Here is a 19150-nt window from a genome sequence, read left to right as displayed (position 1 = left end):
AAGATTGCCTCAAAGAATTTTTGACTCACAGAGACCAGTTCCTTATGCTACATAGCAAATGGTTAACAAAAATGGAAATAACACCAGATTAACTACAAAAAAAGCATATTAAGATACCTAATGGTCTCAATATCCATGAATGGCTTATCAGGTAAAGTCTGCAGGATTCTCAGAAAGTATCACCACTTGGGCGATTGTCTACAAATGCAGAGTGATTTTGTTACTATTTACATTTGGCGAATTGATAAAGCAGCTTTCCATAAATGTGAATGCTGATCAGCAGCTTTCCTTACATGTGGATAAATGCAAAACTGTGCAAAGAACATGAGTAACAACCCAGTAGTAGTAGTAGTAGTGGTAGTAGTAGTAGTAGTAGTAGTAGTAGTAGTAGCAGCAGCATATGATGAATGTCATATTGTTTGCACAAGTATTATGACAAAATAAATTAGCACAATGAACATGTGGAATAAGTGCTAGGGAAGGATACTTGGTGACAATCTGTTGGGAGAATCCTGTAAAAAAATATGTTAAGTGAACTATAAGCAGAATTACTGAACTAAATTCCGAACCAGTCCTGTTCTGGAGGCAGCTAGGAGAGCATGGCACTTAAGCTCACTCGCTATTGGGAAATGAGATTTCATAATAAAATGGGGCAGTTAGATGTCACTGCCAACGTGTTAGGTTTGCCATAGCCTTAGATGCAAGGTCATATGCTTGCAGTGCCATGCTTAAAGTGGAAAGCAGCTCATTTTAAATCAATGAAAAGTAGCATGGTGGCCAGGTTAGGAACTTCAAAGATAAGGTCAGACACATCAACAACAGTTTATAACACGACAGTGCACAGCTACAGCTACAGCTACAACCCTGATGTTTAGCATGACAGGCAGTTGCATGGGAAGTTTCAAACAAAGTAAGTCTCATAGACTTGCACAAAAATTTTCCTCAACATTGATTTCCACGGCTTTACAAGTTTGCGGCTACAATTATGTTAACCTACACTGAGCAGTGCTTGTAAAATGGCCCAAAACATAAGTAGTGTTCATTGACATCCAGTGTTTTCAAGGTTAAAGCGTGAATAAAATAGTTACGAAATACAAATTTATGTCAATTTAAACTTAATTCAGAAACTACATTCATCATAAAGTTGCAACAGTCGTAAAAAAAGAGCAAGTTTCATAATTAGCAGCCCCTTTTTCTTTGTTTCATCAACTAAAAGAAATGTAACTATCATTTCATTGTCATTTCTCATCAATGCAACAATCTGAGAAAATAAATCTGCTGTGAAAGGCATTAACTAGCCACCACAGAGTGTACAGGTACATGGAACTAACATTAGCAGCTGTAGAACAGACATGTTGACAAGTTTCTCATGTGGAACTACTTTGTTCAGATCCCCCCCTCACCATCACATGCTGTGAGCTGGCCAATGGCTCACTTCTGTGATGTGAGCATAAGTTAGCTAGCACAAGCAGATTGATGAACATATATAAATGACCTGATATATAGTGCCAGAAGTTCCATGCGGCTTTTTGCGGATGATGCTGTAGTATACAGAGAAGTTGTAGCTTTAGAAAATTGCAGCGAAATTCAGGAAGATCTGCAGCGGATAGGCACTTGGTGCAGGGAGTGGCAACTGACCCTTAACATAGACAAATGTAATGTATTGCAAATACATAAAAAGCAGGATCCTTTATTGTATGATTATATGATAGCGAAACAAACACTGGAAGCAGTTACTTCCGTAAAATATCTGGTTGTATACATACAGAACGATTTGAAGTGGAATGATCATATAAAATTAATTGTTGGTAAGGCGGGTGCCAGGTTGAGATTCATTGGGAGAGTCCTTAGAAAATGTAGTCCATCAACAAAGGAGGTGGCTTACAAAACGCTCATTCGGCCTATTCTTGAGTATTGCTCATCAATGTGGGATCCGTACCACGTCGGATTGACAGAGGAGATAGAAAAGATCCAAAGAAGAGCAGCGCGTTTCGTCACAGGGTTATTTGGTAAGCATGATAGCGTTACGGAGATGTTTAGCAAACTCAAGTGGCAGGCTCTTCAAGAGAGGTGCTCTGCATCATGGTGTAGCTTGCTGTCCAGGTTTTGAGAGGGTGCGTTTCTGGATGAGGTATCGAATATATTGCTTCCCCCTACTTATACCTCCCAAGGAGACCATGAATGTAAAATTAGAGAGATTTGAGTGCGCACGGAGGCTTTCTGGCAGTTGTTCTTCCCACGAACTATACACGAGTGGAACAAGAAAGGGAAGTAATGACAGTGGCACGTAAAGTGCCCTCCGCCACACACCATTGGTTGGCTTGCTGAGTATAAACGTAGATGTAGATGTAGGGTTGTCCTAAACTACTGCTCCACTGTTAGAATTCTTTCAGTGTCGTACATCAGGACTCCACAGCCTTGCTGCTTGGATCTCAAAAAAATCAATATAGTCTACAGAAAAGTGTAACAGAAGCGTTCAGGTGATAAATGGGAACTAAGGGAAGAAAGGAGATATTTTCATGAAATACTGTTGCATAAAGAGAACCAGTACTTGAGGGACACTGAGCCACAGTTTTGTTGCATTATTATATGTATAATGCAAGAACCAAAAGAATATGATAAGAAAAACTAGAGCACATATGGTGGCATACAGACATTTACTCCTCACTGTTGAGAGAATTGAATGGAGCAGGGTGTGTTTAATATTGGAACAAAATACCCACTGCCTTATACTGTACATAATTAAAAACAGGGACCACTGATGGATAAATTTTAAGACTGAATTACCTTGTGCTATGAAAAGACAACCCTACTTAATTCAAAGAACAAATTGTGGTCAAGAGTTGGAACACAATTACCACTTTACATTTTTAAAAGCCTGTAGTGTGTTACTGTAAAGTGGCACACCAGACTAAACTGTTCAGATATGCTTAACATGCAAAGTAATGAATACATAGTGAAACTGAAAATTTGTGACTGGGATTCAAAATAATATATATCCTTTGCAGCAGCTTAAGCCATGGTCCTCCACTGTTCCCATTCTCTCAGAGTTGCTATTCCCACATAATCTATTGGACATCTGTTACTAGCGTTCAGGAATTATAAATACAAAACACTAGTGACAATGGAAGTTTGAGTCAGGTCTGCAGGCATACTCAGATAGCCTAAAAGTTGCTGTGATTGCTTGTGATAAACAGGAAATCTGTATTCAGGTCCAACAAAAATTTTCAACTGTCACTACATTTCCATCATTTTACATTTCTTTCAGCAGGCACTGTAAGTACTATCAAAAGACATTTGTTTCAGAAACATAACTCCTAGGAAGATCAGGTTACTAGAGACTAATGACTATGATTGTGTTTCTATCAAACTATTAAATTTTGTCCTGACTTAATAGAGCTAACCTTAAGTTATGTTTTAAATTCACTACCATCTTAGGGAACACTTCTGGGCAGATTTCAATCTGCTGCAGAAAATCCCACCGACAAAACTGGAGATAAGCAAACTATCTTCCTTTACAAACCTATTTCATTCATTTTGGTTTCTAAACATCTTCTGAGAAAATGATCCACGATAAAATACGACTCACATTTCTGAGCTCAAAAGATTGTCCACAGAGAAAAACATATAACATTCAGAGAGAATTCCTGGCACAGAAAAACAAGAAAAAATATCCTGTTGGTATGTTCTTTGATCCTTTGGGTGTGGGCTACAAAATTCTACTTGTCAAACTAAAAAATTATACTAGAGGTTGAAAATACCACTTCAGTTGTAAATTTCTTTTATTATCATGACCAGTTTCGGGCTCTCATAAGCCCATCCTCAGGTGTTGCACTGGAAGTAACAAGAGGTGGGAGGTAATTTTCACATGCCACAAAATACATATATAAGAACAAAAAAATTTTTAAAAAAATTAAAAACTTTTAAAAAACATTTTTAAAAATATTTTGAAACTGCCAGTTGGGCTAGTGCTGAGAAACCTATAGCAATGTGAAAATGACACCATACAGTCCTATGGACAACTGCCTGGTAGGGAAATATACAAATAATTGTAGGACACTTACACTGTGCTGCATCCCCAAGTACCGTGGTGGATGTGTCCTAGATGCAGTGTGCTACCTATGAGCACAGAACAGGGAGTAGCGGATACAAACAAGGTAGCAAATCGGTAAACCAGAGTGACTAGAGTGCTGTCATCTATTGATGGAGAGAAGAACGCAAGGCCACTAGCCCGGCCATTCACAATTTGAATTAGTGGTTTACATTTAAAATGAATAAAAATACATGAAATAAGTGCATTATGCGTAGTAAAGGAGTGTATTGAACACTTCGATACAGAACTGTGATAAAACTGAGTGGAAGCTGCGATATAAAATTATTATATAAACCGTAAAGTGCAGTGAAACTTTTCTTTTACATGATTGGCAAGCAAGTTTCAAATTCAGTGGGGATATATAAGTGGCAACATGGAACAACATGCCACAGTCATCAGTTAAAAAAAAAACATACACATGTGCCACTTCTATTTACAAGCTCTCATTATTGATCAACGGGGAAAGTAACGAAACCTTACAGTCTATGCTGTCTGAAAGTAATATGCCAAGTAATAGCTAGCAGCAATAACCTAAAAGGACACATTAAAAGTGGGGTCCATTTAAAACCTACTAATCAACAGTTGACAACTAATCGAGAATTACATGAGAAGACCTGCGACCAATTTTACATCATGAAAGAAAGATAATTTTGTAATTAGTGAGGGCACAGATAATGCCACAGTACTATAATGCGCCATCGTCGTAGGATAAAATGAAAAACATGTGAAGTATATTATTAAGAGAGGTCAATTTTACAGCTATGTAACATGAACTAGGTGGACCTTGCAGACCTCACTATAGGAAACATGCATATGCCGTACATTCGTTAAGCCTATTGAAGGCTGCAAAAATTATGGCAGAAAAACACTGACCCAATTAAGAACTAAACCTGTATGGTGTACAGTAATCAGAGATCAGTGACCAGAATGAGAAGGAAATGAGGCTGGGTGCTGCTTCAAAAAAGAAATGTTATTCAGCAGGACTGCGTGCTTAAGCGCAGTTTGCTCGTTCAAAGTGCCAGACATATAATGGAAAATGCTGCGGATGATTTCTATTTCTTCTAAAATGTTTAAAACTGAGCCCTTGCACTGAATATGTAGTATTCTGCAATTTGTGTTTATACTTTACATGGAATGGTTATGATCCTTCAGGTGGTTAGCGAGAGCGGATTTGGAATTGCTAATATTCTCATGCTCTCTGAACCCTATATTAAAGGAGTGGCCAGTTTGGCCTATGTATGTGGAAGGGCACTCACTACACTGTATGTGATAGATGCCCAATTGTGCATAGCGATTATCTTCTCTGGTTTTGTGGTGCTTCAATAGGTGCCGGACATTATGCAAGGTGTAGAAGGCAGGTAAATCCTATCTTTTCTAAGCCATTTTTCAATCCTGTCAGATAGAACATCAACATGTGGGATCCTGCAAGACATTTTTTTAGTGTTATCAATATTAGTAGATGACAGGGTAGTCCCATACAGATCATTGGAAGCGCCTTTTGATTGCATTGGCTGATGAACATCAACAACAATTGGCTGGTAGCCATTAGCATGTGCTATGACTTTAATGGTACCCAAATCACACTGGTTATTCTCTTTTGAGAGAGGGACTCTGGCCACATGGTAAAGCATAGCATGAAGAGCTGCCATTTTTTGTTGCTTTGGGTGGACTGAAGCACAACGAATAATAGAACTAGTCGTACTTGGTTTTCTAAATATGTTAAAGCGGACATTACTGTCCTGTAACGAAATTTCTGGGTCTAAAAATGGGAGAGTAAAGCCAGTGTGGTATTCTATCATACACTGAATCTTGGGGTGCATTTTTGTTAAAGTCATGGTGAAATAGTTGCAGCTGGGCGTCGGTCCCGTTATATAAAAGTATGATGTAATCGAGGTATCTTTTGTAGCATACTACTCTTTGAAGGTGTTGTGGGTGGGTTGAAAAAACTGATGTTCAATGTGACTGATGTAAATATTAGCTATTATACTGGCAATGGGGTATCACATGACTAACCCGTGAGATTGCCCATATACGGTGTCTTTGAAGACAAAGTAATTATGGTCCAGGACAATCCTCAGCACATGAAGGAATTCATTAATTTTTTGTGAATCTAGATGAGAGAGCATTCGTAAGTTGTACTCAATAATAGGAATCACTTCTTTAATGAGGATATTTGTGTACATGATTATGATGTCAAGACTTGCTAGATTTGTATCACTGGTTATAGTTACATGTTTGAGGTGTTTAATTAACTCCTCTCTGTTCTTGATGGCATGATCATCATGGAAAAAAATAATGCTTACTGAGGAAACTTTGCAATTCCTTAGTCAATAAGTAATCTGGGGGCATTAATAGTGTCGTTAATTGGCTTTAAAGAAGCCTATGGCTTATGAAGTTTCACAACGCCCCTGAAAGTGGGCGCTCTCGGATTCATTGGTATTAAAGTTGTTTTTTTAAGAAATGGGGTGAATAATGCATCTGTTTCTCTAAGTGCCTTCTTAATTACCACGACAAACTTAGCTGTGGGGTTAAATGAGTATGTTTTGAACATAAGGCTGGAAAGGAAGTCCTGTGCTTTTCGTATGCAATCCGCCTTGTATAAAACTACTGATGTGTGGCCTCTTGCCACTCTGGTTTACTAATCTGCAATCTCATTCGCATCCACTACTCCCTGTCCTGCGCTCATAGGTAGCACACTGTGCCTAGTACATGTACATCACAGCACTTGGGCGCCACAGCACAGTGTAAGTGTCCTGCTATTATCTGTGTATTTCCTACCCAGGCAGTCATCCGTAGTACTGTCTGGTGTCATTTTCGCATTGACTTAGATTTCACAGCACCTAGCAAGCCCGGTGGTTTCAAAACGTTTTTTAAAACTTTTTAAAAACTTTATGAAAAATTTTTGTTTTTTATACATGTTGTGGCATGTGAAAATTATATCCCACCTCGTGCTGTTTCCAGTGTGACACCTGACGATGGGCTAATGAGAGCCCAAAACAGGTCATGATAATAAAAGAAATTTACAACTGATGCGGTATTTTCAACCTCTGGTATAATGCTCAGTTGTGGATGTTCTTCCAACAGGATTGTTTGCAATAAAATATTATAACATTCACGACACCCTTCTTGCACGAAACGAGTTTTACTTTGTAACAGAAAGCGGATCAAATTGTCTCACAGCAATGAAACTGGTCTCAGAAAGAGAGGCCATAACATGTAGTACCCCATGGAGCGATATTGGATCTGCTCTTGTTCTTGACTGACTTAAATTATCTTTCAATGACTTTAAGGGGCAACTCAAAGCTTATAATATTTACCTATCACATAAGTATCCTAATCAATAGATCAAACAAAACATTTCCATACATCACCCAAATGATAAACAAACAGGCTTACAATTGTTTCACAACAAACGTTTTAAATCTTCGTATCAAAAATTCATAACATGCCATTTCTAACAAGCAAAATGACTTGCCAGAACCAAATGTTCACACGAATGGTCATACACTAAATGAAAAACTGTGTGAAAAATTCTTTGGAGTTCATTTGGATACCCATCCACCCACCTGTCTACTACAGCCAGCAGAAGGTGATCAGTAAGAATATTGCATTAAGTAGATAATTCAGAAGACCGTACATCTCCCAGAAGCCTTTCTAAGGATCCACATTTACTCCTTAATGGCTTTTGTTGCTGATAATAAAAATCAGTTTCAGCTGAATTGGATTTATGCAGTCATAACACAAGACACAAAAATAATTTTCATGCAGATTTTGCCTCCATGCCTAGGATCCAGAATGGACCAAAGGTATTAAACTCCAGTCAAATAAAACAAGAAATTTGGAATCCTACTATATCAAACAAAAGTTCAAAAAAATGCCTTACCAGCAATTTCTTCACCAAATTATCTTATTTCCTCGATTCCAGGATTGAGAATTGTCCGCAGCAAATAGTAGTGTTTTTTGTAAATCTGCATGACAAGTAATAGTGTACTGTAAACAGAGCTCTTTTGTTAACGATGAAGCGAACTACTTTCTTTGAAAATACTAGTGTATTCACATAAATGTTATGCTACCAATTACAGATAAGAAGTCTCTGTTTGATGTCATCGAGGAAGCAGTAGCTTTCCCTATAATTTACAAGTTTTGATAATGTTGTGTAAATGTTAAATTTCACATGATGATTGGCTTTGTCAAGGTTTACCTTGACTTGTCCCTCATTCCTGATGGCTCTCCTCTTTGATGAGCTCTATGTAACAAAAGTAATTAATTAATTAATTAATTAATTGTGAGTACATATGTAAATGTAGCTGTGGATATATGGGGGTTTATCAGTCTTACTGTGACCGTCAGATTAAGGAACTTCAAATCTGCCGTATTTGCTGATCACAGTTGAAGATTTTTTACATCAGATCTGTGTACATTTGTGTTCCTTTTTTTGCATAGTACTGCATACAAAAATGTAGCTGAAATTAGATATAAATAGTACAGTCCACCTAGACACTCACTACAGAATTTGCAATTTTACATGGAATCTGAACCAAAGTCAAACTCTTCAGTTGGCCCAAACACAGTTTTGATGTGGAAGACAAATTTTGGATCAGACAACTTTCTTTTTGATAACAACAAACCAAATCCCTGACATTTAGGTAATAAAACTGTTTCTCTTGGAGTCACCAAAATGACACATTAATGTATGCAAAAGTGAAAGGAAAATTTAAAACAATAACCAAGTCAATGTAATAGAAGTACTTGTATACATCAGCAATGAAACACAATCTAATAAACTACCTTGAAGTACTGGTGTCTAAAAGGACTTTAGTTTCTGATTCAGCTTCAGCACTGGAAGAAGCCATCTCATTTTGCAGTCTGCTTGAGGTTTCTGCAGGTTCCGCACCACAAGTGCTTCCAACTCGAGTCCATTCAGCATCGGTGTCGGTAAGGCTGATAGGTAACTCATCATCTTCATCTTGCAATGCACTACAGTCATCTTTAGTTTCTACATCCAAGATCTCAAAACACTCTGGTGTCCCACTATGGGATGTTGAGGTAGTTAGAATTCCAGCCAGATCAGATCCTGGCGTAGTAACATTAGAAACATCTACATTTGCAGCTGCAAATTTGGAGTCTATTGTCCACAGCCTTTGGAGCTCTTGTTTTTCTTGGTCCATAAGTGATAACTGCTCCTTAAGTTGTTCAACTTCCATTGCCTGTGCATAATGAAAGTAGAGACTTAAGATTACTCTGCAACCAAGTTCATGAGACATTTGGAAAGTAAGGTCACAACATGCCTGTAGCTCGGAACATATTTTTTGGAGCAATATTAGTACTCCTAAGTAAAGAGCAGAACTTAGCACACAAAACAAGTAGTGTTGGGGCCAACAGATTCAGCACTTGTGTGAATGTGCATAAACATTAACACAGCAATTCTCGATTCCACCTAGTATGGAGTTTACTCCCTCATCAGCAATCTTGCTAACACACAACACAAGAAGCCCATTTACATTTAGCACAAAATTGAGACTATTTACAATAAATTAATGTCACATAGCAAATTGCAAAGTAGGCAGATAATTAAAAGATGGTTGAATAAATATCCACGATAACCAGAGCATTATGATATTGTCTATTTTGGCTGAGAAAGTTGCTAATGCAACCTTTGATACCAACTCAATATATAAAGACTTGCTGAGTCATCAAAAGAAGAGAGAATGGCTGTCAAATGTACTACTTTTTGCACAATAATATTGTACCAAACATTGCAGCTGTTTTGACAGGATATTTAGGAATATCAAGTCCTTAGTACTAATGTAGCACCAAGCCGTTGGTTTTCTCTTTCTTTCTTTTTTCTCCCTTTAAGGAAACATTTTTCAACAGACAAGGAAGACAGTTGAGGGAGTGGCACTGCCACAGATATACAGAACTTGATACCAAATTCTTGGAACTTAATGACAATCCCTTGACAGACGGGGAGAAGAAACAAAACTTGATACCAAATGCTTGGAGCATAATGACAATCTATTGAGAGGGGGGACAAATGTTCTATTACTGCGCAGCTGACAAGTTTTGGAAGTAAATATGCAATTTTCTGGGTAAAAAATATGTTGTAACCTCACTTTACAAACATGCCTCTTAGATACACAGCTGATACATAACACACAAAATAAACATTTTCCATAATACAATAACACATATTTCAATGTCTATATGACTGCTTTCAGATAACAGTATTTGAATTATACAGCTTACACTAAAAGTTTACATTCTTCAAATGTAAAATAATTGTACCTCATGAACCCTAAAACTTTATGACATTTCAATTTTTTTGAAGTGAGGAGCAAACTTGTAAGTTTGATGTGTATGCAAAAAAATCTATCCCAAAACAGAAAACACTTTTATGGGGCATTTAAGTACAAAGGAGTTCAAAGACAAAAGAACAAGGTTGGGTGGTTAGCTGACTGTAATTCACATCTAATAATCTCTCAATAAAAGATCATTCAGGAAACTAAATGGCTTAATATCATGCCCAATCATAATAGGAGTTCTCTACATAATCATGGTATATGGCTCTTTTGTTACCATATACAATGGGCACAACACGTTAAACATCACATTGTTGTTGTTGTTGTTGTTGTCTTCAGTCCTGAGACTGGTTTGATGCAGCTCTCCATGCTACTCTATCCTGTGCAAGCTTCTTCATCTCCCAGTACCTACTGCAACCTACATCCTTCTGAATCTGCTTAGTGTACTCATCTCTCGGTCTCCCTCTACGATTTTTACCCTCCACGCTACCCTCCAATGCTAAATTTGTGATCCCTTGATGCCTCAAAACATGTCCTACCAACCGATCCCTTCTTCTAGTCAAGTTGTGCCACAAACTTCTCTTCTCCCCAATCCTATTCAATACCTCCTCATTAGTTACGTGATCTATCCACCTTATCTTCAGTATTCTTCTGTAGCACCACATTTCGAAAGCTTCTATTCTCTTCTTGTCCAAACTAGTTATCGTCCATGTTTCACTTCGTTAAACATCACATTAACAAGCTTAATTTGGAAATGAAAGATGAAAACAAATCACTAGCTGAATTGAAAATTTTATTTGCTTTGTGTTCAAAAGTAGCAGTTACAATGTCACACTCAGGTTTTCGAGTTTGCAGCTAAGTCTGTGTCATAATTTATGATATTTCCATCCTCTTCAGGTAAAGAAGCTGTCAAAATACTGTAAAAAATTAAAACTTGGCTGCAAATTTAAAAATTTCATAGTTATCATTTTCATCGAAAAAGTCTGAGGCCTAAAGAAACAGGACTGATAGATTTTGGAGTTAGTTACAGTTTGTGGACTTGTGGTGTTTGTATTTGTATGTGCTATTGTTATAAATGTTAAATTATTTTTAGGAGGAGGTGGAGAAGGAGGAGTAGGGGTTGGGACTGTGGGCAATTTTCGTGTAAGACAAATTTAAATATATCTCAAAACATACACTATATTTATTCTGGTGATTCTATAAACATGTAATATAAGAACAACTTTGCAACTGAGTATTTTTCATCTAATAGCTCGACAAGATTTGACAATATATTGCAATATCTCACCATGTCTTGTAGTTTTGATTCCTTCTCAAGGTCAGGTTCATCAGTTTGGCAGGCAACATTCTGGCACAGCACTTTCCTTTGGCCCGACTGCCTCATAAACTCACGATACAACTGAAGCAGTTCAGCTGGTTTTGGAATATTCAATCCTACATCATCCCAATCTTCAAAATCCTAAATAAATATTTTTGAGGATTTAACATGTGTTCTGTCAATCACAATGGATTATAATTAAGTAGTAACTTTCACATAACTGATTAACATTAAATTATTCACCAAACAACAGAAATCCATCATTAAAGATAAGTAACTGTTGGCTCACACAGACTATCACTAAGCTGATAAGAAAAGGTAACCGACTTTCTCAGTATAAAAATTGCTTCTGCCAAAATTGTTCTCTGTGAGAGCCAAGAACAGACTTTTGGTGGAAGGGGGTTATAAGTCTCCCATAAACTTGAATATAAAAGTCTGAGGTATGAATAGTAAAATAAAAGCTATGCGTGTGAATACAGTTCACATTAGAAATAGCCATTAGATTAACTTTGAATGTGAGAAAGCTCTAGACCCATCAAAATAATAGATTATGCTCAAAACTGTAGGGTTCAAGGTTTCTCTGGGGATAAAGCAAATATGAGGATTGTTTTACACAACATTAAGTGATGAGCATTCTCCTTTACTCCTAAATTATGTACTTAACATTACATTAGTATACTCTGTCAATCCCAAGGAGAGTAATTGCCAAGATTTACATTTAATTTAATGGCAAAGCAATTAAATGACACTAAATTATTTTAAATTTGCGAGTTTCTTTGAAGATACTCTTCAATGGAGTAGTGGTTGTTTCCCAATGCATAGTTCTTTAATTCAGTCTTAAACTCCATTACATTATTCAGGCAATAATGTGCTGTCTGTCTGACACCTTTCAATTATTTTTGAAGAGAGAAGCATAAGTAATGAAAAAAGACACTAGTGAATATATGTATTATGAAGCAGTTCTCAAAATACCCACTTTTTTACGAGGTCTCTGCAGAATGTTCTTGAATTAACACCATATGTAATTCTTATAACATGCTTCTGCATTCTGAAAATACTAGCCCCAACTTGAATTTTCCAGGGAAATAATTATACAACTCATCTGTGAATGTAATTATAAAAATAAACTAGTTTCTACATTTTTAAATTTCCTTTAGCAGTAATCGTGTGTAAGCAAACATAGCTGAACCAAGGCACTTCATTAATGCTAGACAGCCTGGTTTCCAGTAAGGTTGTGAGCTACCTGTATTCCAAAAAACTTAACTTTCCATTTCTTTCATTTCATTATTTATAAAATTTATTTTGGTGGCTTGTGGAGTTCTGTGAGAAGTACTAGAAACTATTTACCGAGTTTTGCCAAAATTCAATGATAATCTGTTTACTTTGAACTATCTGTCAATGTTTAAACATTTCATCACTTGCCTTTTCGGTAGGGGGATTGGTACTATTTTTATATCTGTACTTTCATTTTCTGCAAAAAATTCAAAATTTGCATGTTTTGAAACTGCAGGTGACAAGATCATTTATGTATATCAGAAATAACAGAGGACCCAAAATCCAACCTGTGGTACATCATATCTGGTTGTTTCAAATTCTGAGTGTGCATCAATATGTGACTGGCACAGAACTGAAACGCACTGCTTTCTGTCATTCAGATAAGATAAAAACCATGAATCTGCTGTGCCTCCTGCTCCATAACATTTTCACTTGCATTAGGATTTCATAGTTCACACAACCCAAAACCTTAGCCAAGTCACAAATATTTCCAGTGGCAGTAATTTTTGTTTTGTTGACTCTAGTATATCATCTGTCGAGATAAATATGGTCTGCTCAGTTGAGAGTAATTTTTCCAAATCCAAAGTGTTTGCTACTCAGTATTTTTTCCTGTACTAATTGTGTAAAATCTATTTCGTTTTCAGAAGTGGATTGATAGCAGCACATTAAAATGTTCCTGGGAAAATGCCACTGCAAAAAGATTCATAACCCAAGTAACTCAAAATATCACTAAGTTCAGCTGAATAATATTTCATTAGTTTGCTACTGATTTCATCTTGACCACATGAGCATTAATTTTTACAAGTTGACAATACTGAAAACTTATTTTGGAGATTCGGGATGAAGGTGAGTTTTGTCAAAAATTAAACAATGGAAAATCCAGGATGGAATGTAACAATATTATGAAAAGGACAGTTGCCACTCATCATATAGCAGGGATGATGAGTCACAGATAGGCACAATAAAAAGACTCACAAACAACTAAAGCTTGCGGCCATCGAGACCTTAGACTATTCCTCCCCCCCCCTCCCCCCCCCCTACACACACACACACACACACACACACACACACACACACACACACACACACACACACACACACACACACAAGACAACTGCAGTCTCAGGCAACTGAGCAGTGTGGTTCAGTTGCCTGAGGCTGCAGGTGTGTGTGTGTGTGTGTGTGTGTGTGTGTGTGTGTGTGTGTGTGTGTTTTGTCAAACATGTTTTTGAAGGCTTTTCCTATGAAATGTATGCAGTGTCATAAATGTTCAAATCTAAGTTATCTGCTACTTACCAAAGTAGTTATTAAAAGTTTCTGCACATTCAGGGTTACCTTTGATCAGTTCACTATCTACCGTTACAGACATTCTATCATTTCCTCTGTCATTTATCACCGTGTTCCAAATAGTTTTTATTTGTTGCTGGAGAAGTTAATTTTTTTCTTGAATGTAGGCCTATATGTCTTTTGATGTTCTGATGACTTTACTTAGAATTTTAAAGTACAGTTTGTAATCAGATTTAACTATGTTCTCATCTGACTCTCTTGATGCCAGTCATCTCTTAGTCACAATATTCTGATTCCACTTATAACACAGGGTTTAGGCGGACTTTATCTGCTCCCATCAGTTGATTTCTAAGGAAAACTGTTTTCCAAATATTGAACTACTACTTTCATTTATACCGGGGGTGTTGCACATCTCAACAGTCTGTATTTTTGCTAATTCTTCTCAATTTCCTCAATTCCTTTCTCATTTATTATCCTCATAGTTTTCCAATCATTTTTATTTATGCATCGATATTGAACATCAACAGTTGGCCATACTGGTTTGAGAGGTTATTAATTATAGGATAACTACTATTCTGCATTCTCCATGCTTTTACTAAAAATGTTACCAACAGCAGATTTGCTGGTTCCCATAACTCTTAATAAACTGTAGGAGGGGAGCTAGATTATGTGAAATGGCAATGGACCCCATGTAAACTCTAGATGAGGTATGCTCTACAAAATTGAAATTAATATACCCACTTAATATTATGTTATTCCACTTGAAAGTCAATATGTTGAATGATGCATAAAGTTGGCATACTGTAACTTAGAGTGACCATGGCAGCCATGAAATACCTCAATCATCATGTTTAAAATACAAAGGAAGAATAAGGACAAACTTTGTCTCTCAAACTGCATGCTTTAATGGATAGTATGGAAGAACTCACTAACTGCTGTTTACTGTGCCTTCACATAATGAATGTATCATCAACATTCTTGTACCACATTTATATTTTCTACGAATCAATTCCAGTGTTTTTCTTTTTTTTTCCCATCCTGTGTGCCACTTGAAAAAATTGGTAATTATCACGTTTCATAGATTTCTGTTCATAGGATTCACCACTCCGCACAGAATATTTGCTTTAGATGGTGTCTGCACTATTTGCTGGCATCACAGAAAATGGTAATTTCAAGTCCCATGGCATCTTTTAATAGCATCTTGACAATGCAATCCTCTTAAGTCACAAGGCTCTAGTGAGGACGGGTTCTGCTTCCTGTGTGCAGACATGAAACGTTCTGCTCAACCGACATTTCAAATTCCTATGTAGAATACCAAGTATTATTTGACTTTTCCTGTCATAAGGGTGCTGTAAATTAGATGGAAATAGTTAAATAACACTTATTACACAGCAGATACCACAGAAGAGGGCTATTCTGACAAACTGTGTAGTCTCTATTCAGTTTCTTGTATAATATTTGTGAACCCCAGAAAGTCTCTGATCTCCATCCATTATCTTCCTGTCCATAACCACTCCATAACAAAGATGGATATGCAAGAGTTAGCTTACTGTGAGGATAACAGTTGCAATTCGCTTATGCTCTATTTGATGTCAGTAGTTTAGTCTAATGTGACATTCTACAGGACTGTCAACAGTTTTTAGATGTGAAAAAGTTGATAAAAGTGATAAAATTTAGAAAAAAAGTGACCAACTTTATTTAAGATGTGATAAAATGTCCTTCAAAATTAACAGTACATATTCACATACACCTTTTCCTTTAACCCAAATAAATACAGATTCGTTTACAGATATTTTCCTCCTGTTATGAGTATATAATGACAAAGAAGAAGGAGAAACATATGCTGATTTACCAAAATCCTTATTAGCCAATTCAGAAAGATGGTATGCTGCTGATTTACCAAAATCCTTATTAGCCAATTCAGAAATATGGTAAGTGCGAAAAGCAATAATGTCTCTGTCAACAAAACTTTCAAGTCCAGGAACATTTGGTACTCCTGTACCACCACAAACAATGGCTATGGTAAACCATCCTTTACCATGACCAAATGAATCATTTATATCTAAACTAAAATTAAGTCTGCAACTGACGAAAACAGCAGGACCATCCAGCAGCGATTGCGCAGCGACAGACTTAACTGGAATACGATTCTTCTTGTCTCCAGCTGTTGTAGCAAATTCGATGTTCTCGATGGTCTCGTAGACTGTTTGTTTAGAACAGCGGCGATATCTTCTGTAAAGCATCTTGGCAGCGTTCAATGCAGTTGCCTGTGCAGCAGCAGCAGCAGCAGCGCGACATAGCCGCTGCGCGGCGCCCGCTCGCTTATATACATGTCCGAACACGCGTGACCTTGATTCGGACTTAGAATATTTCTGCCTGCTGGCGGAGCGTTATCCCGGACGCGAGCACTAGTTGTTCTAGGTGCTCGCGTCCGCTGTGCACCAGCCAGGCGCGCTGCGCACAGCGGACGCGAGTTTGTTGGTGATTGTACTGTATATGTACAAATGTATAAATGATTCATTTGGTCATGGTAACGGATGGTTACCGTAGCCATTGTTCGTGGCGGTACAGGAGTACCAAATGTTCCTGGACTTTAAAGTTTTGTTGACAGAGACATTATTGCTTTTCGCACTTACCATATTTCTGAATTGGCTAATAAGGATTTTGGTAAATCAGCATATGTTTCTCCTTCTTCTTTGTCATTATATATAAATTATGTTATTAAAGCAATTTTTCAGTTATCAGCTCTAGAGTGGAGAGCATCTGCATCTTGTTTCTTATTCAGACTTTCTTTCATGACCTGAAGAGCACCTGTCAACATGCACCAGGCAAGTCTCATTTCTTGAAAGTCTTCCTTCTGTAAGGTTTCTTCTGTAAGGAAACCTTACGTCTTTCATTAGCTTTAGATGCCAGCTTTCAGCTGCCATAAAGTTTTTCTGTTTCAGTGGTCTTTTATTTAAGTATTTCTTCAGGTGATAAAATCTCCTTTTTTCCAGTGCAAGTTTTGTGTTAATTTTCTTCTGCCAATGCTGCTCTCCTTTCCTCTTCATAGTTTTGTTTTCCCTTTTCTTCCATTATAGAGGCAATTCTGGTTTTCTTGTATGCACATTTCACTGAAAAAAAGCAGCTCTTTCGTCGTGTACTTTTTCTCGTTTGTTGTCACACCCTTTCATTGTGTATTACTGTCGTATCTGCATGAACAGTTTTTTTTTTTTTTTACTGATTCCCAGTCCTCTGTAAGATATGTTCTTGATGAAAAATAAATCTTTCAACACCAGCATTCCTTTGATACAGAGCCAGAGTTGCTTTCACCAGTTTACTTCTGAGGATATTTTGGTTCACCTGTCAACTGGAGTCTGTATAGTACCTGAACTTATGTTGGTTTCCAACTGATTTCCAGTGGTAATGCTTTTCCAATCCTTACAGTATCACTGAAACTTTCTGTTTATGTTACATTAAGACACCAGAAATTTTGCAGAATCCTTTACCCTGCTAGGTTGGCTTTAAGGAGGACATATTTACAGGCCTAATTAAAATACTTCTTAACATACAAAAAAGACTGAAGATGGTTCTTTCTAGATCTGCACCTACATACTCTGGTGCATAGCAGAGGGTACCTTGCATGACTACTCTACATTTCCTTTCCCTTTCCACCTGCAAATACACAGAGGGAGAAATGACACATGCCTCTGTAGAAACCCTAATTTCTCTCATCTCATCTTAGGCCTTACATGAAGCGTACATTGTTGGCACTATATTCATTCAGCAGTCAGCTTCAAATACTATTTCTCTAAATTTTCTCAATAATGTTCTATGAAAAGAAAGTAGTCTTTCCTACACAGATTCCTCCTCGAGTTCACAAAGCACCTCTACAATACTTGTGTGGTGATCGAACTAACCAGTACTCAACTAGCAGCGCACTTCTGAACCTCTTCAATATTTTCCTTTAATTTAACCTGATGAGGTTCCCAAACACTCTAGCTGCATTCAAGAAACAGTCATACTAGTGTTCTTTTGTTGCCTTCAATATAGATAAGGTATACTTCCCTAAAATTATTCCAATAAACTGAAGTCTACAATTTGCCTTCCCCTCTACCTTCCTTATATGCTTGTTCCATTTCATATCACTTTGAAACATTAGGCCTGTCAATTTAATTGATGTGACTGTGTCAAGCAGTACATTACTACTTTGTAGAAAATCTTGAGGAGAGTTGCTATATCACCACCACCTTAAAGCATGTCTTTTACAGGCAGTATATTGGATTCCTGTAAAATATCCTCTGATTGTTCACGAGTCTTCAGTACTAATGGTTTACAAATTCTTCCTAACACACATGAAAAAGTCTTTATTTCACAGTGAAGCAAATGTTCAGTGGCTCCTTTTTCTATAATGTTCCAGTTAATTGGGTAAAAATGTTTGCAGGGGAGAAGACAAATGTCAATGCAGCTTCCATTGTGGGTTTCTTCAGAAGCTGACAAATGTGCCTGCATCTACTGTTGGGAGCTGGAGTAGACATATCAGCTGGAATAAAATGTAAGTAATAACTTTTGACACCATCCCATTGCTGTATCATTCTCTCGGCAGCTGTTTCCAGGGTTAACCATTTGGATGGGCTTTGCTTTATGAAATAAGTCCCAAACAGTCCCAATGAACGCTGTATGCCTGAGAAGTCTTCAATTTTTTACAGTCAACTGCCGAAAACTTATATACAAATACAATCAGATAAGAAGAATTCTCTCCTAGATGATGCTGTACTTTCCAGAAAGATATGAGAATTAAGAAGCCTGGTGTCACAATCTCACAAGACCCTGGAATATGTTGTTGTTGTTGTTGTTGTTGTTGTTGTAGTCTTCAGTCCTTAGACTGGTTTGATGCAG

General features: G+C 37.2%; 1 protein-coding gene across 1 annotated transcript in view; it reads right to left on the bottom strand.

Moving 5' to 3' along the window:
- LOC126354565 (RAB11-binding protein RELCH homolog) overlaps positions 1 to 19150 on the bottom strand; it is a 141714-nt gene that overhangs the window by 95719 nt on the left and 26845 nt on the right. Inside the window, exons 4-5 of the mRNA XM_050004309.1 lie at positions 11681 to 11851; positions 8882 to 9300 (exon numbers count right to left, since the gene is read on the bottom strand). Coding sequence (XP_049860266.1) covers positions 8882 to 9300; positions 11681 to 11851 — 590 coding nt within the window. The remainder of the gene's footprint in view (positions 1 to 8881; positions 9301 to 11680; positions 11852 to 19150) is intronic.

The sequence above is a fragment of the Schistocerca gregaria genome, chromosome 3 (genome assembly GCF_023897955.1).
Source record: "Schistocerca gregaria isolate iqSchGreg1 chromosome 3, iqSchGreg1.2, whole genome shotgun sequence".
In the NCBI taxonomy this organism is placed as follows: domain Eukaryota; kingdom Metazoa; phylum Arthropoda; class Insecta; order Orthoptera; family Acrididae; genus Schistocerca; species Schistocerca gregaria.
The sequence above is the reverse complement of the archived record's forward strand: the minus strand, read 5'-3'. Positions and strand labels throughout refer to the sequence as shown.